This window comes from Caretta caretta, chromosome 6 (genome assembly GCF_965140235.1).
Source record: "Caretta caretta isolate rCarCar2 chromosome 6, rCarCar1.hap1, whole genome shotgun sequence".
In the NCBI taxonomy this organism is placed as follows: Eukaryota; Metazoa; Chordata; order Testudines; family Cheloniidae; genus Caretta; species Caretta caretta.
Window position 1 is genome coordinate 23393062 of NC_134211.1, and position 27467 is coordinate 23420528.

General features: G+C 43.7%; 1 protein-coding gene across 17 annotated transcripts in view; it reads left to right on the forward strand.

Moving 5' to 3' along the window:
• BRSK2 (BR serine/threonine kinase 2) overlaps positions 1-27467 on the forward strand; it is a 426862-nt gene that overhangs the window by 295390 nt on the left and 104005 nt on the right. For all 17 annotated transcript variants that reach the window (XM_075129314.1, XM_075129315.1, XM_075129316.1 and 14 more), the window contains one exon: positions 16688-16828. In XM_075129314.1, coding sequence (XP_074985415.1) covers positions 16688-16828 — 141 coding nt within the window. The remainder of the gene's footprint in view (positions 1-16687; positions 16829-27467) is intronic.

The following is a 27467-nucleotide window of genomic DNA, read 5'->3' on the forward strand; positions in this document are numbered from 1 at the left end:
TTTAAGGTGTCTCAGTGTAGACACACAAAAATGGAAGCACCCCAAATCTCTAAGCCAGGTTTGAAAATCTTGGCTGTGAATCCTGGATTCTAATCCTGACTTGGCGACTGACTCACTGTGTAACCTCGAGTAAATCACATGCCACTCCCCGGGCTTCAGTTCCCCCAGTCTCTAAAATGGGACTAATAATGCCTACTTCAGAGATCTGTTGATTCCTTCCAAGGAAACACACTGACTATAGAAATGCAAGGGATTATTCTTTATTATTAATCTCATTAGTCATATAATTTTAAAGAAATGGCGTAATGCAGCTTCTGTGCCAGATCTCACTGTTCAGAATTAGAACTGGGCATGGCCTTGGGTTGAATTGAGAAGAGGGAGAGACAGTGTCCATGGAGGGTACAAGTGTGTGGGGGGAGGCTGCGTGTATGCACTTATTAAAGGTGGGATCAGGGGTGCTGATGTGACTTGCACTTTATTTGCACAAATAATAAAGCACTGTGACCCCCACCATCAGCAACAAATTGCTCTCTGGTTGCTGCAGCGACTTTCCATCAAACCTGACATCTTGACAGCGGTGGCTGTGGCATGGTTTCTTAGGCAGCTTATGAATTATGGTTGATATTTCGGATGCCAGAGACTAATCGCAGCGCGGCGCTGGGGAGTATTTCCTCGATAAATGTTAATTTCACAAATCATGTTTGACTTTTGGTTTATGATTTAATTTGTGACAAGGTTTGGTTGAGTAGATTCCTAATGCATCCATGAATCAAATCCTTTTTCCACAGTTTGTTTAGCGCTGAAAATGAGTTTAAAAAGAATAATAAAAATTCGGCAGCATAGCTGTGTTAGCGTAGCAGTCATATCTACTCTGGTTTGGTTTTTTTAATTGGGATATTTAGAGAGACAAAGCTGGTTATAAGGCTTAAGGCTTTCAGTTCCTTTCCAGCATATTGATTTGTCTTATTTAACCACATGACTGCAGAATATCATGCCAGGTACATAGGGCAAAATCACAGCTCCATTGTGTCTCACTGTGTACAGCACCCTCTATAAAAACACTACAGTAGTGGGCCAAAGCAACAGCACTGTTGTTGCCAGTTGTTTTTAGTAGTATTGTTTCTTATTTGTTTTACAGGAGCATCAAGAGCCATCAGCAGAGATCAGGGCATATTGTGCTAGATGCCGTACAAACACATTATTAGAGACAGTCCTTGCCCTGCACATTTTATAATCTAAATAGACGAGACAGACAAAGCGTGGGAGCAAGGGAAGATTATTATCCCCATTTTTCAGATGGGGAATTGAGGCACTGTGGCCTTGTCTAGACTTGATCCAATGCTGTTTAATATAGTTATTAACTGTCTAGAATGGAGGGTGAGCAATGAGGTAGCAAAATTTGGAGATGGCACAGTTATTTAGGCTAGCTGAGTCCATTTTGAGTCCAGAAAATGCTGAGGAACTTCAGAGAGACCTAAGCAAGCTAGGTGAATGGGCAACACAATGGCAAATGAAGTTCAACGATGATAAGTGCTAAGTGATGCTCACTGGAGGGAAATACTTGAACTACTCACACACCTTGTGATGTTCTAAATTAACTGTATCAACTCAGAAGAGGGACCTGGGCATCACTGTGGAGTGCTCGGTGCGGATATCTGCTGATTGTGCAGCTATTGTGGAAAAAAGCAAACGCTGTTAGGATGCATAAGGAAGGAGATGGAGAAAAACTCAGATAATATGCCTTATTATAAATTGATCGGGCAGCCTTCTCTGGAGTGCCTTGTGTAGTATTCATGCAGCTTCTCTTCTCCCTGTCTCATAACCCAAGAAAAAGGGGACATTTGATGAAACTGAAAGGTAGCAAATTCAAAACTGATAAAAGGAAATACTTTTTCAATCATTATGTAATTAGACTATGGAGCTCATTCCCATATAATGTCTTTGAGGCCAAGAATTTAGTAAGATTCAAAGAGGGATTGGACATTTAAACAGAGAACTGTAATATCCTGAAGTATAACACTTTGTGCAAACAAAGAGTTTTGAAAGGGATAAAAAATAAAATCATGATTCAGGGCATAAGATATTTTCTAACTATGAGAAATCAGGATGAGATCTGCATAGACAGCAGATTATCCCATAACTGCCTACTTTGGGATTCGTACACCTTCCTCTGAAGCCTCTGGTGCTGACCACTGGACTAGATGGATCACAAGTCTGATCCACTCTGGCAGTTCCTGTTTTCTTATGACTAGGATAAAGCGTATCTTTTAAATGCGTAACATTAAAAAAACCCAACCTTTAGTTCTAGTCAAGACAAGAGAAATTAAGTGATTTGCCCAAGGTCACACAGGAAGTCTGTAGCAAAACTGGGAACGAAACGCTGCTCTTCTGAGGCCCAACTAAGTTTCCTCTCTGCGTTGGGTAAGAGGGGATGCATAGGTGCACCACCCCAGAAGGAGCTCCAGAAAGGAATCGCAACTCATTGACACCCCTCTCAGCCACAGTGTCTCTGGAAGCTTCTGTTCTGCATGGGTCTGTTCTGCATGCTATGTAAACCGTTACCAAACACAGCATCCAGCAAGCTTTGCTAGTACCCATTCCTGCCCCCCATCCCCCCCACCCCTCACACACACACACATGCACACCCTGCCCCTTCTCATCCCACTTGTTCTTGGAGGGAGTGTCAGGCACTCAGGCCATATGCAGGTCATCTTTAATTGCCATGGACCCAATTCCAAAATAGACCACTCAGGCTGGTGTAGCTGAAAGCAGAACTTAGTCCTGTTGCTCATAGGACAACAATAGAAGCTTTCCATGGGATCTAGAAGGGAAAAGCAGGGAACACTGAGGGGGGGTGGAGGCAAGTCGAAGTGTGTGCAAAACCTGGGTCCAGAGCATGGGTCTATGTCATATAAAATAAATAGGTGAGTTGTGTGGAAATATATGGGCTATATTTCTATGTGGGGTTTTCTGGTGATTTGTATTTCACCCTCGAGGTTTATAACAACATCAGCACCCCGCAGTGGGATTGCAGCCTCATAATTCATAGTTGCCTGCCTATTCCTTTCATAGCTCATAGCTGCTTGTGCAGTATTCTCTGTCTAGTGTGTATGTACACACAGTTTACAGTTACACAAAGGATATCGACATACACACTAACCCCTTTAGAAATCTGAAAGCAGATTTTTTTTGCCCCCTCTTACTGTACATAAAGAAGTTCCCTTCCCACATGAATTGGCCTGGAGAGAAATGGTGTGACTAGCATGCAGGTAGAAGGGAGCTGTGTACACACCATTCATAACACTACCACTGTGAGCTGGGGAATGGTTTCTTGTTAAAAACCTGTTGTGTGTTAAATAAGGGGAAGCAAAAAAAACATGCTGCTCTTCACCTGTGGAAGTGGTCGGTGCATATTTTACTAGGGAGCAATTTAAAATCATATTTTAAGTCACAGATATGCATCTTATTATTCAATAGGTCTGGGCTTTCCTGCAGGCTTGCAAAAGCAATTAACCTGCTATTCAAGGAGCTCTTAGCATAGCAAACCCAGTGCCACCATTTCGCCCAGAATGTGCGTTATAATCTCATTTCCAAAGGAACTCCACCTGACAGATAGAACTTAGCAACAGAACCCTTTCAGGGAAGGGTGGAGGTACTGTCTGTCTAGCTATTTTACCTATCTATCTCTTAGGTCTTGTTTGGATGTTGGGTTAGCATCTGTCTAGCCAGAACTCGGTTTAAGCATCACCATGAATGCTAACATGCTTCTCTAGACAGGCAGGCTGATGACAATACATACAGGGCCACACTCTGACTTCTGCTTTCGCTCTCACTCTTTCCTTGTGGCTATTTTTAAAACAATCTCGTAGCTCAAGAAGGCTAGTTACAGGACATACATTAATTAGCTCCCCATCTCCTTGTAGACCTAATAATGGCAACTAAGAGTGGTTCTTTCCACTTACCCAAATGCTCTCTGTGTTCTAGCCAAAACCTTAAGGACGATATCACTCCATAGCTGCCAATTTACAAATCTCCACCCCAGGCCAATGCCGAGGCAGATACCATGGTGATGTGCATGATGTAAAAGTATAGGAAGAAGTCCCCACCTCGCAGCCATTATCCTTGTGGCTAAGAAGGATTTGATTCAATGCCTTCAGCCTGTTGACTGCTGTGGTTGACCATTCAGTGGGGCAATCACAGTTAGATACATCACCACACCTCAGGATAAGCATGCTGCTTCCACAGCACTCCCAGCCACCCCACAATTTGGCAGCAAGAGACAAAAGTATTATAGAGTACTTGATAGTGAGGTTCACCTGATGTGACCATAACGAAGAGCAAACACACTCTGAGTAAGTCATGGGGAATAGAATTTGTGGTCAAAAAGCACTGACTTTACTCAGTGTGCCACAAAGGGCTTCACAAAAACCTTGAGCTATATACCGATCATGCACTGACTGCAGGAAAATTCAGTAGCCATTATGTGTCCAGAAACAGAGCATAGGTCTGGAAGACAGGATACCTGGTTTCTATTCTTGACTCTGACATTAAGTCATGGCTTGAGCTTGACCAAGTCAGATGACTTTTGGGCTCTGTCTCCTCTTCTTTGAAGTGGGGGAGGGATGATATTATTCACTCACCATTTTAGAGGCCATGGGCTCAGGTTTTCAAGTACTCAACCTCTACAGTTGGGCCCACATTTTGAGGAGAGCTCAGCTCCCATTGGGCACCTAAGTAAGGGCCAGGTTCTCAAAAATGCTGAGTACCCAGCAGCTCCGGTTGTGACACACGCGGTCAGATTTTCAGAACTGCTCAGCACCAAATACATTGAAGTCATGTGAAAACTTGGCCCTTCCAGCTCTCCAAATAAAAGATGCTATGTCACTGCAAAGTGCTGTTACAGCTGGTGGTGGATGAACCTCAAAGGTTTGGTTCTCTCTCACAGAATCAGGTTGTCTCATGGGAATTTGCTAGGAAACCTGGTAAGATAGAGAGACGTATCTTTTTTAAAAAAAAAAACATGTTTTAACCTTTACATTTCAGACTCAATTCCCATTCTCAGCTCAGGTTTGATTATTTCATCCAAACCAGTTCAAGCATGCCATACAAGAACCCGTTTTAACTGATAGGGAGCATACTGGACAGACCACTGGGGTTATTCCCTACTCCTTTGAAAAGTGCCATTTGTTCTTTAACCCCCCCTCCAGACACCGCAGAAGCCATTCCTCCATCCTGCAGGGCAATGTCACTACTGGGCATGAGCCCAAATCTCATTGCAGGACTTAAAACCCATAACCTTCTGACTTCAGCGATAAGAATGCTACACATTGAGCCAATTAACGAAAACAGAATACCCCCTCCTACCCATGCACAACTCACAAATCTGGCAGGTGCAGGATCTATTGACAGCAGGAGTCAAAGATCAGCAGTGTCTGCAGAGGCATTCATGTTGCCAGCCCTCTCCTGATTGTTTTTCTTTTAATTATGATTATTTCTGTTGAAAACTGATGCTGAGGTGAAAGAGGATGTGAGAGAGGAATGGCACTGTTAGTGTCTTTTTTTTATTGGCAGCCCTAGCTTCTGAAATTAGACCCACATGTGGGAAAACCCTGTGTGGATTTCAAAAGAAGGAGTGCAGGTGTAAACAGAGTGCATCTGTGTCATGTTGGAGAGCATTGGGCTCAGCAAAGAGTGTCTTGAACTTTCATTCTTGGGGTTTCCAAGTGCAGCAAGAGAGACCAAAAACCAGTTCACCTGACTCGAAGGCAAACAGAAAAACCCCAGCCTGGGTTACAACTTCAATCAGGGGAGCTATACTTACCTAACAATTTTTGCCCCTTTGTTTGTGGCTGATTTGTTTGTATAGAGTGTCCAATAGTCCACCTGAGAGCTTAACTGGGCTTTCAGCTCTGCCATGTGCATTGTCATGGGCCTCAGCAAGGGGTTAACTCCTTGCTTGCCAGAAAGCCAGTTGGACACAGGTCCCTGTGACAGCCATGCCATGATGTGGGTGAGGGTCAAAGAGAGACATAAGTCTGTAAATAAAAGGGCCCCAAGCTCTCAAGAATAGGAACTAGGGGTGGTTTCAGGGTTCCAGATCAGCCAGTGACAGATATGCTACAGAGGACAGTGTGCTAGCTAATGGGTGTTGTCTCAGCCTTGCTCAGCCCGTACTGAGCATCCCTCCAGCCGGATGCGTTCCACATCATGTGCCCACGTAGGAGATGACTGCGGTGCTTTGGCATGCACGACTACACACCATAAATAGCAGCCACGGCAGCCCTCGAAACACCTTTCATCACCAATAAATCAACGGTGGAAGCAGCACAACGGCATAACCCACCTCTCCACGCTCCCCCTCCCATCCCTCTAGTCCAAACATAATTAGCAACCACACAAAAAGTCCCTTCAAACAAGCAGCTTATGGTTAAAATTGGTCCTTTAAAGAAAATCACAAGTGCAAACACTTTCTTGCCAGGGGGGGGAATAAAGAGCTCCTGGCTCTGTGCCAAATTAGGGTTTAAAAATTCATGCCCGCCATAAGAATTTATATAGCTCCTGAATAATTTATAGGCTGCGCCAATAACAAGAGTCTTAATATCTGATAGAGATTATTTAATCAATAGAAAATGGCACAGCAGAAAGCCATCAAAGAATTACAATATGTCAGTTCAGGCTGGGCAGTTTTTAACCCTCCTCCTGCTGAGTTGTAGGTGGTAGAACTTTTTGAAGAGAGTGATGGTCTACAGAAGAAATCTTTAAGCCTGCATTTGGCTGTAAGCTTGTCTCTGGAGACCTGGCATTTGGGACCAGTCTCTCACCAATGCACAGTTGCTTTGAAATGTAATGAATTTTCTAGCTCTCGGTCGAGTTGTTTGGGAGTAATAGTTAGTTTCTAATGAGCAATATGCTGGGAATTTGTTGCGGGGGCGGTGGCTGCTATTTTCTGGTTGCTTGGACTTTTGCTGGGATTACTGAATATGTCTGGCACATGATAGTTCTGATGCAGCCAACATCTTCACACAGACTGTCAGTGGGTATTCATGTGGCCTAAGCACATGGTACCATCAGGAAGTTTTAAGAGGTGTGGGTATTGGTGGGCTGGGTAGGTGAGGGCATAGGGTTTTTTCTGTCCTTATATCTTGAATTACTATTTGACTCTAGCCTCTGACCACATAGACTGGTTATGTTGGTCTAATTGTGCATCTGTGTCAAGTCTAGAGTGTCCATTATCTGTGCTGCGTTCCTTGATCTTAGCATTCTTCTAATCAGTCTCTTATAAAAGCCAAATATTAAGCTAGAAGTCACGGGGGGCCAGATCCCAGAGCAGACTTAACTAATCATTGAAGTGTCCTGCCTCAGGGCTGAACATCGCCACTATGCTGCCAAATCTTAAAACAGGATCTTCACAGTCCATCAGTATCAGCTCTACAGATAAGCCCAAAGCCTTGCCTATTTGAACCAGTAGGAGCTGTGCTAAGTTTCCTCATCTTGAAAGTTGTTCTTTGCATCTATTCAGAGGTCTTTGCCTCACAGTGGAGTACAGATATCAAGTCATAGATTTTTAAAGTCAAGAGGGACTATTATGATCATCTAGTCTGACCTCCTAGAGCACAGACCATAGGACCTCACCCTGTGAGTCACAGATTGAGGCATGCACAGACAAACCACCTTCCTGCCAAGGTTTAAGTGAGTTGGGATTTTTTTTTCAGTACCATTTAATAAAAATCTCAAAAGCTAATTAGGACCAGACGTGGTCCGTACATAGATGAATGACTTGCAAGGATAACCCAGATATTGCAGGAAATGGCACTCTTCCCTCTTAGTGTGTAACCAGTTCCCCAATGTGGTGGTAGGGATAGTGTCTGTCCATATTTTTGCAGGGAATTTACACCAAGGCCGTGACCTTGCTGATAGTTAAAATCCCATAGCTCTTTTTTTGAGAGTAAGAGTGCAAATCCCGTTGTTTTCCATTTTGGATCATTAATATTCCTCCTACTTAACATTTCTTTGTAGTTTCATCAGGAGCAGTTACTTTTTCCCTTCCTAAAATATGTTGTATAGTGTTGCTGCCACATTTTGCCACAGAAGTTGCTTGCTTGAGTAGTGGATTAATGCTCCCTAGCTGAGTGATGCTCAGCTCTAGATCTCCTTCTCTTCGAATCCAGACAGTAGTACTATGTAGTATTATTCTGCCAGGGCCTAATCAAGACAGTGATCTGCCTGAAAATGAACTGGCTACAACTCCTAGACTTCGGCAGTGAGAGGTTTTCGGAGGAGTGAGAAAAGGAGGGGAATAGAGAGATACAGTATCTGCATCATCTGTTGAAGGTGAATTCTAGCCTTTGCTAAAATGGTTTGCAGAACCATTCCTGTCCCTAGATAGTCCAGTTTGCCTTCCATTGCCAACAGCTAGTCAGGAATCGGTGATCATTCCTCTTGCAAGTGGACATTGTAATGGCCAGCCACACTTTTGTCACCTCTAAGCTGGATTATTACAGTGCAAGGACTAACTTTGAAGTATAACCAGAAGCTCTGGCTAGTTCATCACACAACTGTCTCATGTCTACACTGGCTTCCTGTTCACGTCCCTCTGCAGCTCAAGGTGCTGGTAATAATCTCTAAAGCATTGATGGTCTGGAACTCAAGTTTAGTGAGAGACCATCTCATCTTGTACACTGTGGTGGCATGGTATCAGCTTAAAGTCCTCAGGGTCAAAGGTCCTGTCTTATGTATTCACTCTCCTTAGCAGTCCATCAAAGCCCAAGACTTGCTTTGTGCAAGACATTCCCATTTGGCCTAGCTTTTAACTGATTTGTGTTTTTAGTGGCGGTGGCGGGGGAAGAAGAACCTGTTTGATTTTTTTCCTGGCCAAATGACTTTGGTTTATTCTTTATTTGCCCATTTGAGATGTTCTATTTAATTTATCCTTTTAAAATGTTTACTATTCATCAGAGGCCTAGCTGCAACAGCCGTAGGCATTTCAATAATCTTTATAATATAATACGTTATAGTTTGGACATTCATTTGAAAAGTGCTTTCAAATTCTTTGGGGTAAGAGATGATATACAGTATTGAAGCATGAGTCTGTGAGTCAGGAGTTCTGCTCCCAACTATTCTGCTGACGTGGTATGAGCCCTTGGACAAGTTGCTCCCTCTCAGTTCCTCAGTTTCACCATATGTAAAATGAGGATAATAAAATCTCCCTAATTCACAGGGGAGTGACGACTCTCTCATTATAAATGCTTGTAAGGTGCATTGAGATCCTTTGATGAAAGGTGACGTAGAAGTGCAAAGTATTGTTATTAAGTATTATAAATTCAGTTATTATTTTGCATTTATAATCTTTCATCCAAAGATCTCAATTTACTTTAATAAATAATAAATAAATGTATATGTTGCCCCGAAGGATCTAATTTGTATAAGGGCAGATGTATCATAAATTGTGTGGATCTATAGGGCTGGGAAAACATGAACTGCATATCCATTACCAAGACTTAATGATGAGCTGCTGTGTGGACACTTAGGTGGCATGCATGTGTTTTTCCTGGCCATGCCTGCTAAGGGTTAGCAAACAACCTATCATTCTCTGTAATCATCAGGACTGGGATGACCTCCTTAGATATTGTGCCCTTGGTACCTGGTAATGGACGGATCTGGTTCTTCCTGGGCCAGTCTGCCTTTCTATAAGAGTTGTGTTTCCATAAATCACTCCAGGCTAGATTGTGCAATTTAAGCACAGCCCTGCCTTGGGGTGGCACAGAGCTGCCCTGCCCCAGAGTGAGCACCCGGAGATGTTCTCCCAGAGCTCCCCAGTGTGCAGCAGGAGCACATACAGCCATTTTTGGGGTGCAGCACACTTCTCTTACCCTGCAGCCTGTCAGCAAGTACAGGAGTGGAGTCATGGCTCTGCCTACTCTCCTCCCCTTTGAGCACAGGGACTTCAGTTCTCACTCCTGCCCTTTCATGTGCTGCACAAGGTGGGAGGAGGCTCCTTGCTCCCTTCCCCACGCAGTGCCCGCATGGAAGAGCCAGGCAGAGTCTGGCTCAGCATCTGGGGTTTGCAGGTGAAAATGAAAAGCAAGCTCATGAATTAGTAGTAAATTTCCCACCAACAGAAATGAACCCAAGCCAAGATATACAGAACCTGAAGGAAAATATGGCTCAGAATCCAAACTTGGAGGAGCAGGCCATGAAGGACCAACTTGGCCCCAAGGAAAATATCCCTGTGCAGGAGCAGTATAGGCCCTGTGCTGTCCCACCTCACGGCGCCTGGCGTAGGGGCATGTTGGGGCCAGGAAAAGGAGACGGTATTGTGCTCTATGCTATGTCTGTTCTGGGCGGCAGAACAGCCCCTAGGCAGTCATGGGGAGGCTGCTGTAAGTTAGAACGTGCTGGGAGCTGTACCAGCTCCTAGAACAGGCGGAATCTGGGAGGTACAAAGATGGCTTACAGCCACCTTTGCCCCACACTGCTGCTATCCCTGTAACAGTTGCAAGGTTTATACAGTTTTGTTGCCTTAAACATTCTATCAGAGACTTTTTTTTAAAAGTCGAGCCTTAATTCTTTTCTGTGTTGCATGGGCGTCTCACATGATACCTAGATGCCACGTGAGGTTAGTAGCTTGTTAGCTTTGACTGGGGAAGGTGATGAGTCTAGGATACAGATGGAAAAGTGGCCAAGGGGATAGATAAAATTAATAAAACACATTGGGAAGAATCACTCGGCTGCTGTTCATGATCTCTCTGCTCCTCTCTGATGGATGAAATCATTTCTCCTATTAAGCATTCGGTTTCTTTTCCTTTAAACACCGGGGTCTCGTCTCCTTTGTCTCTGAAGCTTTCCCTGAAATTTTTCATTTCATGTATTGGCTCACAGCAGAGGCATAAAGAAATTCTGGGCATGCATGGTGCTGGCATTCTGAAACCATGGCCTTGCCTGTTTGGGAATCTGCCCCACATTTAAGAATTCACCCAGTAGAGGAAATGTTTAATAATTCTTTTAAACTGTGTGTGCACACTGCAAATTGGAGTTGTGGAAGCCTGACAGCTGCAGCCTCTGTCCAAATCCACTTGTTCCAAATGGACTCGTATCAAAAAGGAGAGGCCAGCACTGCAGTCACCATAATCACAGCAGTGAAAGCTAGAGAACAGGGGTGATTGATGTTCAGGGCAGTGTGGTCTAGTGAACATGAGCACAGGAAATCTTGAGTTCTAATCCCAGCTCTGAGACCAACTTGCCACATAACCTTGGGTAATTCACTGTGCCTCACTCCCCTGTCTGTAAAATGGGGGTGATGACCTTTACAGCGTGTCTCTCACAAGGAAAGTGAGAGGATTAAATTAGTTAATGTTTGTACAGTGCTTTCAAGGTGGGAGAGCTAAGTGTTCTGGCGGAGTCCTTCAGCCCGGGGTGGCTCCATACTTCCCTGTCGCAATTATCACAGCATGCGGGTGTACAGTGCACTGCCAAGGGGCTGCTTCTGTTTACTCTGCAGTGACTTTTCAGAGAGTAATGCATGGTGTGTTTTTTACAGCTAGGTTTCCACTGGGGAGAGCTTTTGACTGACACCATCAGTTTTACCATAGGCAGAGTTGAAAAACACCCTTTAAAAATTGCTGCTTTCCATTTTCTATATAACATGAAACTCAGGCCGTGCAATGAATGGAAAGCAATGGCCAAGACTAGTTTCTGGGAACAGCTGCAGGAGCAAAATGGTACCATGAGGTAATATCATTGTCAGGAAGGGGCAGAATGGGGGAGGAACGGCAGGAAAATCTCCCTTTCCTTGTCCATTTTTCCAAGCTATGTATATTCTGTTGCTCACCTGCTCCCTGAATCAGCAAACAGTCAGGCAAGGTTCCAGTGCCGCTGCTTTCTATTAAAGTCATCGAGGGCTGTAGAGCAAGTTGATGGCTGGTCTTGTGGACTCACTGTTTGACTCAGGGAAAGTCACTGAGAGGGCAGGTCTACACTACGGGGCTCAGTCGACCTAAGTTACGCAATTCCAGCTATGTGAATAACGTAGCTGGGGTGGACGTACCTTAGGTTGACCTTTTGCGGTGTCTACACTGTGCTGGGTTGACGGGTCCCATCGACTTACCTTATGCTTCTCATTCCAGTTGAGTACCGGAGTCGATGGGAGAGCGATTGGCGGTCGATTTAGCAGGTCTTCATTAGACCCGCTAAGTGGATCCCCTGGAAAGTGGAGACAAGCCCTGAGTCTCTCCATTCCTCAGTTCCCCATCTGTTAAAAGGGACAATACTCTTTCCTTTGTCTTCCTTCTCTGTCTAGACGGTAAGCTTTTGAGAATAGGGTTCTCTTTTTATATATATGTACAGCATGGACCATCTAAGCTATAGTGCACTAATCAAAACAATTAACAATTGTGCAATCCACTTGCAACACTTGGAAAATAATTATTATTATTTATTATTTTATGTATTGTTGTAGTACCTCAGAACCCTAGACATGGACCAGGACCCCAAAGTGCTAGGCATGTACAAACACAGAATAAAAAGACAAGCCTTGCCCCAATGGGCTTATATTCCCCTATCCCCAGCCTGATTCAAAACATCATGTGTACTGCTCCCATGCCACATAAAATAACAAAACATTGTCTTGCACAGAGCTGGAGGTAGATGTTGAACTGTGCCCTTGCTTAATCAAAAATCTCCTAGCTGGGAGTGATCCTAAAAATAAACAGTTACATTGCAGGGAATAGGGTTGGTTGGTGACTCTTCCTGGTACAGCAGCAAATCGGAACTATGAACTTCTAGATGTAACGTTAACCATGCTGCACTTGTAGAATAATCCTTGCAGCATTTATTTCTTACACTTAACCATTTGGGAATGTATTTGTCACCCTCCTTGCTCTTGTCACATGAGGGGATCTGTCAGATCAGAATACAGTCTCTCTGTGCTTCTTTCTTGTTCTTCGACTCATCTCAGGCACAAATCTTTTTCAGATGTTTCCCCCATTTGTTTCCATTATTATATCTGGTGCTTCTGGGTTGTAAACAAAAATAAATACCTTTGTAAATGCACTTTGTATTTCCATTTGTTTTATTTATCATATGGCATGTTGGTGCACTTTGGATGAGTATTTTTAATAAGACAAAGTTGATGAAAATAAATTGCTTTGCAGTTCCTGCTGAGGGTGACAGAAATGCTGAGCCTGTAATTTTCTGAAACTGCATTTGAAACTTGTGTAGAGGGGGGTCTGCAGGCTTGTGCATATAAACATCTTTATACCACCTTGGAAAAAGTTTTCTATTGATCTGTACTATGTCTGAAATCTTTGAGCCAGATTCTCTGCTATGTCCTTCTTCTTCTGGGCACAGCAGAAAGGAAGAGCAGTCAGAGAGCCAGTTACATTTGATCCCAAGGCCAATTTTGGGTCTGCCATAGGAGAGACTAGACCAGGTCAATCTCTGGTACAAGGAAGAGAATGATTTATATAGGGAATCCTGTTTCCCAACATGCCTTGCTGCCAAGGTCTGGGTAGCGCAGGACCACTGAGACTTAAAAGGCCCAGACATCCAAATTCAGTCTCCAAGGGACTATGCATCGGATGGAGATCACTGGCAGGCCACTTCTTGTCCCACATCCTGATATGCCCCTACACCAGAGGCTGCAGGAGGGGTGGCATAGGAACCACCTGTGTTAGCTGGATGACCACTCAGGACTTCCCCAAGCCAGGAGAATCCCCAGCTAGGGAGCTGTGGGCTGTCTTTTCTCTCTTGGCATCACGTAACAGTGCCACAGCAATAGAGCAGGATAGCGTGCCTGGTCCTATATCGGTAACATCTCTACCATACAGACAGGGGTGATCGCTATAGGGTCCACTGAGTTTTATCATACTTTTATGATGGTCTCACTGGCACTTTGCTCACTAAAAACACCTCTGCCTGGATTAGAGCCAGTCACAATTTTTGAAAATTTGATGTTTCAACACAAATTTTCATCTGATTCTTGATCTTAATGAAAAAAAGAATTGACAACATTTCCATGAACTTTTCTCGTGGCGTTTCAACAAGCACTAGAGAGCTCAGTCGGAATTTTTCTAATTTTGATTTAAGCAAAAAGTTTTCCAACTTTTCCCCATGAGCTCTCTGTCACTGTGAAGTACCTATTCCGCCCCCCTTTACAGTAGTATCTGAACACCCCACAATCTTTTACTGTGTTTATCCACACAACCCCCCTGCGAGGCAGGGAAGTATCATCCACTGACACAGACAGAGTCTAAATCATCATCTTCTCGTGTCCTTATCACACACTAGAGGTTTTCCCAGAACCGTGCACAAGCAATGGCTCTTTCTGCTGCTGCAGCGAGGTCCTTCTTCATACGTCTCCCCAAAGAGTAAGCAAATGCTCCATGGTCTGCACCTTACTGCACTCGCATACACTGATGTCATGAGAGTACCCTCACTGGATCTTATTAGTCTTCAATCTGCCAGTTTGCATGTGCAGGTGGTTCAGGCATTGCCACACTGACCTGTCTGTATCGACCCCTCTGGGAAAGTCCTCCTGGGGGTCCAGATCTATTTCAGTGTGTCTGACTGCGTGTAACCTTTCATTCCATAACCTCAGTTCTGCCTTACCAGCTGTCATATCCAAAGGCACAACACTGGTTATAAAACTCTTTATCCATTTAAGTCTAAGTGATTTGCCCAGGGTTACACAGGAGCAGGGATTTACCCCAGGTCTCCCAAATCTACAGCTGCTGCCCTAACTACTGGACTATCTTTATTCTCTCCAGGGCTACTCCTGATATTCAAATACTCTGAATAGCTTCAAAAAGGACCACTTAAAAATGCACAAGAATATTTTTCTTTTTCCCCCCAAATTTGGAGTTTCCCTCCCAAATCATACCATTCTGAGGCACTGAAAGGACAGTATTCAGTCTTGAAGTAATTTTGTTCTTTTCCTCTCCTTCCAAGACCTGTTTGGTTGGACTAAGGGTACTGGAACTAACACTGACTTGCCTTATGCACAAAGGAATACAACAATAACTCCCTAAAAAATTGTAAAAGCTCTCTCAAATGTACTATTTTAACAGTTTTCCTGTGAAATTTGTGGTATCAACAAAAGATGGTGATGTTTACTGGTCCGGTTTACCTTCATCTCACTGCCCCTGCAGATATCTGCTGTCAGATCGCATGCCCTTCCATGCGGCAAAGGAACACATTTCAAAGCAGTTACCCATTGAGGGAGTGTGGGCTTGCTCCCCTGTTACAGTATTCTGAAGCCAAGGGCATAAAAGCCACCTCTGCGGGTCTGCCCCTAAAGGGAGATCTGCAAAGTAATCCATTCAGAGAACAAAAGGTCCTTTATTAAATAACTTCTTCGTGTCACTAGTCTGGGAGGGCCTGCATAGTAATTTTGGTCATCTCAGACTCATACCAATAAAAGCTTTACACAGTATCTTGGCATCATTTACTTTCCCTATATCTAATGTACTGTGTGTACACAGAAGGCGGCAGCACTGTACAGTAGCACAGAATCACAGTAGAGATGGGAAAGGCCTCATTGTTTCTCTAGACCAGTGTTTCTCAGTGATCGGTCCATGGACCGGTGCCAGCCCCTGAGACCTCCCTGACAGTTTAGGCAGGCAGCAAGCTGGTGCCTGGTATCAAAAAGGTTGAGAAACCCTGTTCGGGACAATCCTCCTGCCAAGGCAGATCTGTTACCTACTCTTTGCTCTCCGGTGTTGTATCTAGTCCAGTTTTAAATTACTCAGTTGATGGGGCTGCCATTATTTATCGAGGGAAACGATTCCATGGTCTCCTAGAGCTCCACTCTTAGGAAACATTCCCAGATATTTAGCTTAAGTTTTCTTTTGATTGGTGGCATCTCATTACCCCTAATCATAATAACCCTTTGGGCTGCCCTAGATAATTCCTCTCCTTTCTTTGCCTGGTACATTTTTGGAGTACTTGAATGCCAATGATAACATGCAGTTTTCCTATCCCCCTCTTGGGACCTAATTCTTCAGCCCTTACTCATTCTATGTAACACTTACATGCAAGAGTAGTCCCGTTGAAGTCAATGGGACTAGTCAAGTGAAGCAGACCTATCCAGCATGAGTAAGGGTTGCAGAAATGAGCCCTTCCCTGGGTGCCCATGCTATACATATGTAGTTTATCTTTTCTCATAAATCAGCCTGTTTATTTTCAACAGCTCTCCAAATTCCCTCTTGTTTGTTTACATTGTCTGGTTCTGAGGTGCCCAGAACTGAGCACAGTTGTGTGAGTGTAGTTCCTCCAAAGCTATTTCAAAAAAGGAACTATCAGCATCCACCTTGGTTAATGACCTGATGTCTCTGCATATGCAGCCTAACTGTACATTAGCTTTTGCAGCTGCCAAATTACGCTGGAAGCTCACATATAATTTGCTGCCCGCTATCCGTCTCGATCTTTGGAGGAAGTATTGCTTTTCAGATATCATCCCTGTACTGGGGATGCTGAAAACTGAATTTGTTCCATTGTTTGGAATCACTGAAATGCCTGGAGTCCAAGCAGTGCTTGACTCCAACCCTGTTAAAAATGTTCACAGCTGCTAATTTTCCAATTCTCTCGTTTCACAGTATTTCACACAAGTTTAATTCCTAGAGAGAGAGAGAGACAAAGACAGAGAGAGCTGTGTGATCATGTGCTAACAAAGGCCTGTCTTATTTTTTTCTAGGTATTTGGTGCTAGAACATGTGTCAGGTGGGGAACTCTTCGACTATCTCGTAAAAAAGGGAAGATTAACGCCAAAAGAAGCCAGGAAGTTCTTCCGACAAATCATCTCTGCTTTAGACTTCTGCCATAGTCATTCAATATGGTGAGTACAGCAGGTTTATAATGGGTGGTGACTACAGCCTGGAAACTCATAACAAAACAGTCATTGGGGCCGGGGCTCCTTATACGTCTGTTTGCTATTGGGGTCCAAAAGTGCTACATAAACGCTGCTGCTGCTGCTACTTCTTGGTTATCTCTGTGAACACGCATCAATCACACGTAGACTGTCCATGATTTTCCTTTGGATCTGTTTATAATATATGTAGAAAGGCTCATTTCTGATTTCCATTGGAAAGTGAGCCTGCTGTTCCATGGTGAGCATAATGGGAGGGGGCAGCTGCTGTCACCTTCATTTATAGTGAGTGCTTTGACCAAGAAAATCAAATTCCTGGGGGACCAGTGCTTCATTTCTATGAGTCTTGGGGGCACTTGCCAATAACCGAGAATAATATGTGCCTTATCAAGACTAGTCCCTGAAGAAACTTGGGACAATTATCAATACAACAACGTCATTTTATGGCCACCTTGGCTTATAGGGAAATGTGCTGGCAGTTGGCAGCCCTGCCTGGGCCCCTTCTGGGCATTTGAGTCACTGTTGCCTTTAATTTCCTTTCCAGTAGGGAGTAATTTTCTTTATCAGTCTGTTATTGTTACATATTAACTCAGTTGAATGATTTAACCATTGAGTGTGATTTAACCTCTAACTTGCAGATGGCATTTTAAATTGAACCAGTTTCCACTTCAGCTTTAACAAGTTCGGGTAATTTAAATTATACTGAAATTGAGTTGTTGCAGCCAATCAAATCACAGGGTTTCTGTAGAGTTACTGACCTGTAACTGCACACTTATTTCTCAGTAATACAATTCCATGCATTCTGATTGGCTAAGGTGCTGTGATTTACATAATGACTGCACAGTTGTGTCTTAATAACTACATACAGCATGCAAATTCCTCCATTCTGATAGGCTGAGGGCCATTGTTAGACAATGAGAGCTCAGGGATTTGCATAACGACTGTATAGTTATTTCTCAATAATTGTGCAATGATTATCCATATTCCTCAGGTTTGACTAACTACTGTCCTCAGAATGCCCCATGCATACACCCTAGGGTCAAGCGATTAAAAAAATTAATCACGATTAATCGTGCTGTTAAACAATAATAGAATACCATTATTTAAATTTTTGCATGTTTTCTACATTTTCAAATATATTGATTTCAATTACAACACAGAATATAAAGTGTACAATGCTCACTTTAGTTTTTATTCCAAATATTTGCACTATAAAAAAAAATAGTATTTTTCAATTCACCTAATACAAGCACTTTAGTGCAATCTGTTTATCATGAAAGTTGAACTTACAAATGTTGAAGTATGTACAAAAAAATTACTGCATTCAAAAATAAAACAATGTAAAACTTTAGAGCCTACAAGTCCACTCAGTCCTACTTCAGCCAATTGCTCAGACAAACAAGTTTGGTTACAATTTGCAGAAGATAATGCTGTCCACTTCTTGTTTACAATGTCACCTAAACGTGAGAACAGGCATTCGCATGGCACTGTCGTAGCCAGCATCACAAGATATTTACATGCCAGATGTCCTAAAGATTCATATGTCCCTTCCTGCTTCAACCACCATTCTAGAGGACATGCGTCCATTCTGATGACAGGTTCTGCTCGATAATGATCCAAAGCAGAGCAGACAACGCATGTTCATTTTCATCATCTGAGTCAAATGGCACCAGCAGAAGGTTGATTTTCATTTTTGGTAGTTCGGGTTTTGTAGTTTCTGCATCTGAGTGTTGCTCTTTTAAGACTTCTGAAAGCATGCTCCACACCTCGTCCCTCTCAGATTTTGGGAGGCACTTCAGATTCTTAAACTTTGGGTCAAGTGCTGTAGCTATTTTTAGAAATCTTACATTGGTACCTTCTTTGCATTTTGTCAAATCTGCAGTGAAAGTATTCTTAAAACGAACAACATGTGCTGGTTAATCATCCAAGACTGCTATAACATGAAATATTTGTCAGAATGCGGGTAAAACAGAACAGGAGACATACAATTCTCCCCCAAGCAGTTCAGTCACAAATTTAATTAACACGTTCTTTTTTTAACGAGCATCTTCAGCATGGAAGCGTGTCCTTTGAAATGGTGGCCGAATCATGAAGGGGCATACGAATGTTTAGCATATCTGGCACGTAAATACCTTGCAACGCCAGCTTGGAGCTTGGGGAGGCAAAAAGCCTAGAGCTGGCCCTGGTTCTCGCTTTCAGGTGACATTGTAAATAAGAAGCAGGCAGAAGTATCTCCCACAAATGTAAACAAACTTGTTTGTCTTAGTGATTGGCGGAACAAGCAGTAGGACTGAGTGGACTTGTAGGGTCTAAATTTTACATTCGTCTGTTTTTGAGTGCACTTATGTAACAAAAAAAATCTACATTTGTAAGTTACATTTTCACGATAAAGAGATTGTACTACAGTACTTGCACAAGGTGAATTGAAAAATACTATTTCTTTTGTTTATCATTCTTACAGTGCAAATATTTGTACTAAAAATAATAATATAAAGTGAGCACTTTACACTTCGTATTCTGTGTTGTAATAGAAATCAATACATTTGAAAATGTAGAAAAACATCCAAAAATATTTAATACATTTCAATTGGTATTCTATTGTTTAACAGTGCAATTAATTTTTTTTAATTGCAAATATTTTTTTTTAGTTAATCATGTGAGTTAACTGTGATTAATCAACAGCCCTAATATGCCCATAGCGAAATGGCCACCTAAGTGTCTGATCTGCTCCCCTCATTGTGTAAATAACTGGAAATTTCTAAGGGAATGTGTTAGTAATGGATGGAAGAGGGGATCTAAGCCTTTCTCAAGGGGCAAGAAGGAGCTGTAGGATGATATTAAGAAGAATGGGGTAGGGTGGGGAGCAGTTCAGAGGTTGAGCTGACCACATTTGTGGATTTCGAAGTTCTGAGGACAGTACGCAGTCAGCATGGACGGGTTTGTGATAGTCAACAGAGCATGGGGTGAGCTGAGAATGAACAATAATAACATGAGGGGCCAATCCAAAACCCATTGAAATTAATGGTGAGACATCCTCCTTCCCCCCAATTGACTTCAATGGACTTTGGATCATCAGACCCAGAAAGTTTTCTCTGATGGCAAATAATTCTTAACAAATAATTTGTTCTGTGAATGCCACATCTTTTTCTCCTTGCAAATCATTTGTGGGAGAATCATGATTTTCTCAATATATTTCTGAGAATAATTCACGATAGATTGTTCAGGAGCAGTTTGTTTTGGAAACTGGATAGTGTGGTTCTAGTTAGGTTTGATTGGACACATAGGTTGTTTTTGTTCATGACTAGCAGAGCATATCTCTTAGAGGCCCTGACTCAGGAAAGCATTTAAGCATTAACTTCCTAAGCACCATTCCTGAATAGGGATGTTTTCCTGAGTCTGCCCAGAATCAGATTTTACGTGTCAGCAGTCTCATTTACAAATTCAGAATTCATGTTCTGCAAATATTCTCCGTTATTCTCTTATAATTGACGGTCTCCACATATATTGCTGCTGGTAAATTCATTCACTCGAATATTCACAGGAAGCACACACAAAAAAGGTGCAAACACAACTGATGGTCATTCATTTAATAATTCAAATGCTGTAGCTCACGAAAGCTTATACTCAAATAAATTTGTTAGTCTCTAAGGTGCCACAAGTCCTCCTTTTCTTTATACAGATGTTTGTGGTATTCGCATGACTCTTGTGGGAATGTATATGTATCTCCTGGCAATTAGGTACTACTGTGACAAGTGTGGCACAGGTAGATAGATGGACAGATGCCTTCTGGTGTCTGCCTTTAATAAACAGGGCTGAGGGTGGGGCTGAGGCCGTAGAAAGAGTAAGTAATTCTGGAGAATTAAGGGTCTCTAGCGAATTTTCAAGGAATAGTGAGTGCCTCTTTTAAGGATCCCCAGCTACCATCTTCAACACATTTGGGCATAAAGGCAATATCCTTCCTGTTAAGAAGTGAGTCTGTTTCCATGATCTCCTCCTCAACCCCTACTCTACCACTGTCAGTGCGGAGTCAAAGAACAGTGAATCAGGTCACTGTGAGAACCGTGCAGCTCCTGAGACGTGAGAGTCTGAGCAGTCACCACCAAAGGTTTTTTAAAAATCAGGTTTGTAAATATATAATAATTTAATGTGCTTTCCTAAGCAACGAAGCTTGACCTTGCCCTGTCGCAGGGCAGCGAGATGATAAATCATCTCATCAGCCAGGTTATCCAGTTATGACCACACTGAGTAATGAAGGCTTCTCCTTTGGCTAATGACTGGAGTGCCTCTAGCATGCTAGCAGAATAGATTGATAGCTCTGTGCCCCCCACCCAGCATCATGCCACCTCTTCTTCCACCATCCCCAGGAGGGAGCAACCAAGCACAGAGAAATTCTTAAGGTTTACAGTTTCTTCAGCATCCTGGTAAGTTCTTCTTTCACTGCTTTGAATTTATTAATGGCTCAGGATTCCTGTATGAGAGAATCTGAAAGGGTTTCCCCACAGTGGCCATTGATCGGGGGCGGGGGGAGAGGGGGAGCTGTGCCTTCAACCACGGGCAGAAATTGCCTTTGTCTGATGAAGGGTTTTCAAGGAAGCAGCCCCAGCAAGGAAGAAAATGGATTTGTAATTTTGCTTGTGTTTGGTTTAATGTTATTTTAAATCAGTATGAGTTTCCTGTTCCATTTATTTCTTTTAATGGGAGTGTAGCGGGAGCTTGGAGCGTCTCCCAGTCACAGTCACTGTACAGGATTTTGTAGTAGGGTTGGCTGTGGGAGAATTCACAGCGACCCTAGTTATAGCCCCGCTCAGGAGTGCAGGAAATGGCATAGGACCAATGGTGTGTGGGAGCTCACGGCTACCCTAGCCTCAGGAGTCAGTGAAATGTCATAGCAGCACGGACCACATTTTTCAAAAGTGACTAATGGCATTGGCTGCCCACCTTGATGCCCACGTTGAAACACTTCAAAGGGAGCTTGTGTTCAGCAGGTGCTGAGCCACCGCTCTGAAAACCAGGGTCCTGTAAGGGGCCTCAAGTAGGACCCCTAAAATCAGTAGTTGCTTTTGAACACCTTGGCCACTGCCTGTGTGGGACCTCTCAGCTACTCCAGGCCCAGCTGCAGTCACTGTAGGAAATGATACAGGAGCTCTGACCGTGGGGGAGTTCACAGCTACTCCAGTCTTAGATTTCCCCTGGAGGAGAACCCTTCTATTTAGAAAAAGCAAAGATTGCAGAGAGAACGGAATCTGGAAGGAAATAGGAGAGAACAGCTAAAAGATTCCTGATTGGCTGTATGTGACATCACCAACCAATGTTGTGATTGGTCTGAGTTGTGTTTTTTGTGTGTGTTGGATTTTTCTTTTGGTCAGGCTCCTATCTGGTGTCTGTATCTTGTGAGCTGACAAATAAAAATATGATTACGGAAAAGGGCCCATGGCAAACCTTATTAAGCTTCAGAGATAACTGATAATGCCAATTACTGCACAGCGCAGTGGTGACATTGAGAGGAAATTCCCTCTGGTAGTGAGCAGCAGGATTATTATTTCATTTTATTTTTATTTTGGTTTGGCTTTTTTTTTCCAGGAGGGCACAAGGAGGGTTTGAGGATCTGTATGAATATTGATAAATGGCAATTACTAGAGCCTCTTCTTTCATCGCCTGAGGCTGTCTGCTGGTATATGCAGAGGGGGCTCATGCTAAAGTATGTGACACGGGGAGCGTGGGGGGGTTGGGAGCTAAGGCAATGACTAGGAGCTTTGTTTTACTTTGCTTTGTATCCTTCCCACTAGTAGGGTGGGGAAAGGGTCATTATAAAAGTAATACTTCAGGATTCACAGCAATTGCACCAAAAGCTCTTGTGAGAGCACTGTGAGCAGGAACGGTTTACAGAATACCGCAGTATACTTTTATTAATGGGGAGGGGAGGTTTGTGAGAAATCAGGGGTGACATCAAGAAGCAGAGATGACTATGGCCTCATCTACACTACAAACTTATCCACACCCCTGAGTGACATAGTCATACCGCTCTAACCCCCGGTGTGGACAGTGCTATGCCGACAGGACAGCTTCTCCCATCAACGTAGCTACCACCTCTCGGTGAGGTGGATTAACTACGCTGATGGGAGAAGCTCTTGTAGTAGCATCTTCACTAAAGCGCTACAGCAGAGGTGGAGAGAGGGGCAGGACCAGACCCCTGCCCCTCCTCTGCACCAATCCATGGAGTAGGGCTGGCACACTTTCTGGGCCAGCCTAATGGCTAGCACAAAATGTGCACACCCCATGCATAGGAACACTGTGCTTGCTAGCGTTGCCAAGGGCACGGTCTCTCTGGTGCCACTCCACACTGCCCCTCACGTTGGGCTTGTGACAGAATGCCACAATACAGCCCTGTATGTGGAAGCGATAGCCCTGTTTTCAATTTCATTGGTCACACATCTTGTGACTGCTTCACCTACGCTCTGCCCACTCATCCATCTTAGTCTAAACATCCCAAATCTCTGAGCTTCAGTTATCTTGGTTCATATTTTCAATCAACCGAAAACAAATTTCTCCCTCTTTTCCTGAAACGCAGAATTGTCCCCCAAATTACACTGGCCTGAGGTCCGTTGTGAATATTTAGTATTGCACAGTGACCAGTTTAAAGTTGCACATCTCACTGCCCTTCAGGAGTACAATGCCGGTGCTGTACCACTGGGAAAAGGGAAATTGACAGCTTTCCACTGGGATATACAGCTCTTGATGCTAGCCTCCAGTAGTTGCAAGATATCAGATTTTGACATTGTGACATTATGACTTACAGCTCTTCTTACAGGTGGAAGAATATGAAAAATGGTACCAGTGTAGGAAGATTCTATAAATAATTTCTAAAATATTGTTTTTTCTGTAAAATACATAGCATAGACAGAATACGCGATTGTGTTTTATTGGCACTTATTTGGGGTAACTTGCACAACTCACTCATAACTAAAGCTAAGATTTAGTCACAAGTATTTTTGGTAAAAGTCATGGACAGGTCACGGGCAATAAATAAAAATTCATGGCCCATGACATGTCCATGACTTTTACCAAAAATACCCCTGACTAAATCTCTACTTTTGGGATCCTGCTGCTCCAGGGGGGCCCTGGTGGAGGGGGGGCCTGCTCCAGTGCTGGGGGTTGTCTTCCCCCCAGCCGCTGCTCCCAGGGACCGCTCTCCGGACAGCGTCCGGGCACCCCGGGGTCCGCTGCTCCAACTGCTCCGGGACCGCTGCTGCTTGGGCAGTTCCCGGGACCAGCCGCACCAGCCGCTGCTCGCACGGTCCCTAGAACCAGCTGCCTGGGGCTTCCCAAGCAGCGGCCGGTGCGGCTGCCCTCAGGTCACTCCACGAGTGGCCAGTGTGGTTGGCCATAGGGCCAGTGGCTCGGGCAGCCCTGAAATCAGCTGCACCAGCTGCTGCAGAAGTCATGGAGGTCGCGGAATCCGTGACTTCCGCAACCTCTGTGAAAGAATCACAGCCTTACTCAGAGCTCGTGAAGGAAGGAGACATCTCTAACACTCATGCTGATAAAACGTTTATGCCGCACCACTCTGTGGAGCATTGTATATATGCTTTCACTCTATATACACGCGTACACACACACACACACACACACATGAAAAGAGAATATACTATGGTATAGTGTGCATGCATCTATATATAGTAATTTGGTAGGTAAACCATTGTTCATGTTGCATCAGAGAATTGTGCTTAATGGGCGAAAGAATGGGAATATCTGCTGCACACATACAAAATAGACTGTAGGGAGGCTTTTAATTTTCTGTGCACTTTGTGACTTGTAGAGGAGTCACATATTTAAATATATTTTGGAAATAAAAACAGATGGATTTTTAAATTGAGTCCCTAATGCCTCACTCTTTTACAGAACCCTTTTGCAAAGGGAGATTCTACACTAAACTTTGGATGTGGATAGCTGCCCTTTACACAAATACCACATTTATATTTTTTCCGTGTTGGAATGTCTCAGAAAAAATTATTTTGTTTCATAATTGATTTGAGCTGTGCCAATTTGAAAGTGTAGTGTGAATGATGTGGCAACATTGTTTGCTCAGCAGCAATCTGTCTGTCCATGGCGGCAGATTCACCAAGTGCTGCATTAACCATATGATGCCAGTATTTTACTCAGCAGCAGCCTATGTGTGTACATGCCAGCAAATCTGTCAAATTCCAGCAATCTTATTTACTTAAATGTTGACATTGACTTCAGCAGTGGCAAGTTGAAAACACCATGTCAACTAATAATGATGTTCTTTGCTTGGTAGTGTCCTATATGTTTTACACCCTAATAACAGATTTGCTCAGTTGCTGTGTCCACTTGTAATCTAATATCGACATTTCTCCATCATCGAACTCACACTGCAGCCTTTGTGTTCACGACATTATCATGATTCTTTGTAAGGCCCTATATTAATTGCATTTCATATTGCAGCTCCAGTTTGCACAGTTTCTTTACAAACTAGGGAAATTCACACAGAAAAAACCTTTGTTTAGTGTTAGTTAAGGTTTCTCTGTTCTACTTCAATACCATTTTCCTCACAGACTGAAAAGCTACAAAGACACAGTTAAGGTCAACAACCACACTTCCGTTTCTTGAGTGACAGCAATATAAAATGGATCAGCTCTTACCTATTACTGCCTTCCTCGTACAACTCTTTGTCAACACAAAAGCAAGGTTGGATTTACACCTTACGTGCCCCTAGGCATAGCATCTTCAGTTCCCCCCTGCCTACAGCTGACCTTCGTGTTTTTCATAAAAAATTAAACGGAAAGAAATATAACACAGCCTCCCTGGGAAGGCACCAGACCCTCCACCATGCAGGGCGCTCCCATCCCGAGCCAAGGCACAGCCCACCTGCCCCAGGCAAGGCGCAAGGGGGGATTGTACCTCTCCCCAGAGCGAGCAGTCCCCAGGTGTCTTCTGTCCCTCCTGCAGCCCGGCGCAGCAGCTCCATCTCTGCCCGTGCAAGTGAATGGGGCGCTGGCCATGCCTCACCTCAGCACAGGGCGGAGGTAGCGAGACAGCCGAGATTAGGAAGGGGCTGGCACGCTCCCAGCACCTTCAGCAGCCTCCCTGCCCGGCTGCGGCTCACAGCACACCCAGGTGGGCTGACTCAGATGCTCACCCTGCTCCAGCCCCACACACTGGGCAGCCACCAACCCGTGCCAGGAGCCCAGCCGCTTACAGGAGAGCTGTATGTATTAACTTTTTAACTTTTAACCACTTTTAACTTTTAGGTGCCGCTAAGCATGTGTCTGCTGTGCCTAATTGGAAATCCGGCCCTGCACACAAGGCTTTAAAAACTACTATGTAATCTTAACTCCGTGTTGAGGGTTACCGCCTCAAAGTTGCCGCCTTGGAGTGAGAGCAGGCACCTCGCTTACCTCCTATGTCATTCTTTTGGCAGCCACAACCCTGTGGTCTGGTTCTGAGATATGGGGTACAACCCATCATCTGTGCCTTTTAGTGAGTCCACCTCCTTTAGGGGGATATAAAGCAGCCCACACAAATGGAAAATAATTCCCCGACCCACTTTCTTGTGCAAGGGAGAGGGCAGCAGTCTCTCAGGCCTCGCAGACAGTCTTAGTTCCCACTCCTCAGTGTGAGAAAAGGTTCGGGCTTAATCATAGGGTGGGGAGGGGGGATTTCAGCAAAGAAAACCAGCCTGGTAGTCCTCTTCCTCAGAGGACTTGGGTAGGTGGCATTCACAAGCCATAGGTCAGTTACTGCGACACAGGGCCCCCAGTCTGGGAGCTCTGAGCCCTTACTTTGCTTGCTTCAGCATGTCCCTACTACTGCACTGAGTTCTCCCTTTTAAGGGCTCACATCTGGGCCTGACATACCACAGAGGTGCGGCAGGTTGGTGCCGATTGCTCCCTTACCCTTGCCTGGGCGGGGGGGTCATCTGCCTCACTGCAGTCCAGCATAAATACAAGGAGGAGACATGTTAAATGTAGGCATACTTATGACTTCGAAGAGATGCTTTCTTTTACTTCTTTGAAGAAAAGAGAACAACTTTTAACATGTTTCCTTCTTGAAAAATCTGCCCTGAATGCAAGAAGGACATGCACATCTACTTATTACAGGCATAACTGGGTGAGGTCAGACTAGATGGTTTAATGGTCGGTTCTGGCCTTAAAATCTATGAATATATATTAAAAAGTTATCCTTTTATTTGTGACCTTAACTGTATCGACTAATTTTACAAAGCTTGAAAATGTTAGTAAAGTAGAACAGAGCAAGCTTAATTAACATAAACCAAAGATTTTTCTGTGTAGAGAAACATACACATACAAATCTCCAATTTACAATAGCTGTTGAGTCATTATTACATTTCCAAGAGCAATGGAAAATGAGATGAAAAGGTTTTTGGTGCTCACGTAAATAAAAAATGGTGTTTCTCATTATTATTAATTAGTATTTAATACATTATTCATATCGCCTCAACAGCATACTCGGCCCTTTTTAAAGCCATATTGTTGGACAGTTCTTCTGTGGTCTAACTTCATTGGGTGTTTGGGGTCAGTGGGAAAAGCATTTGCAAAGAGGCTAAGATTTTGTGTATTAGAAATGACCT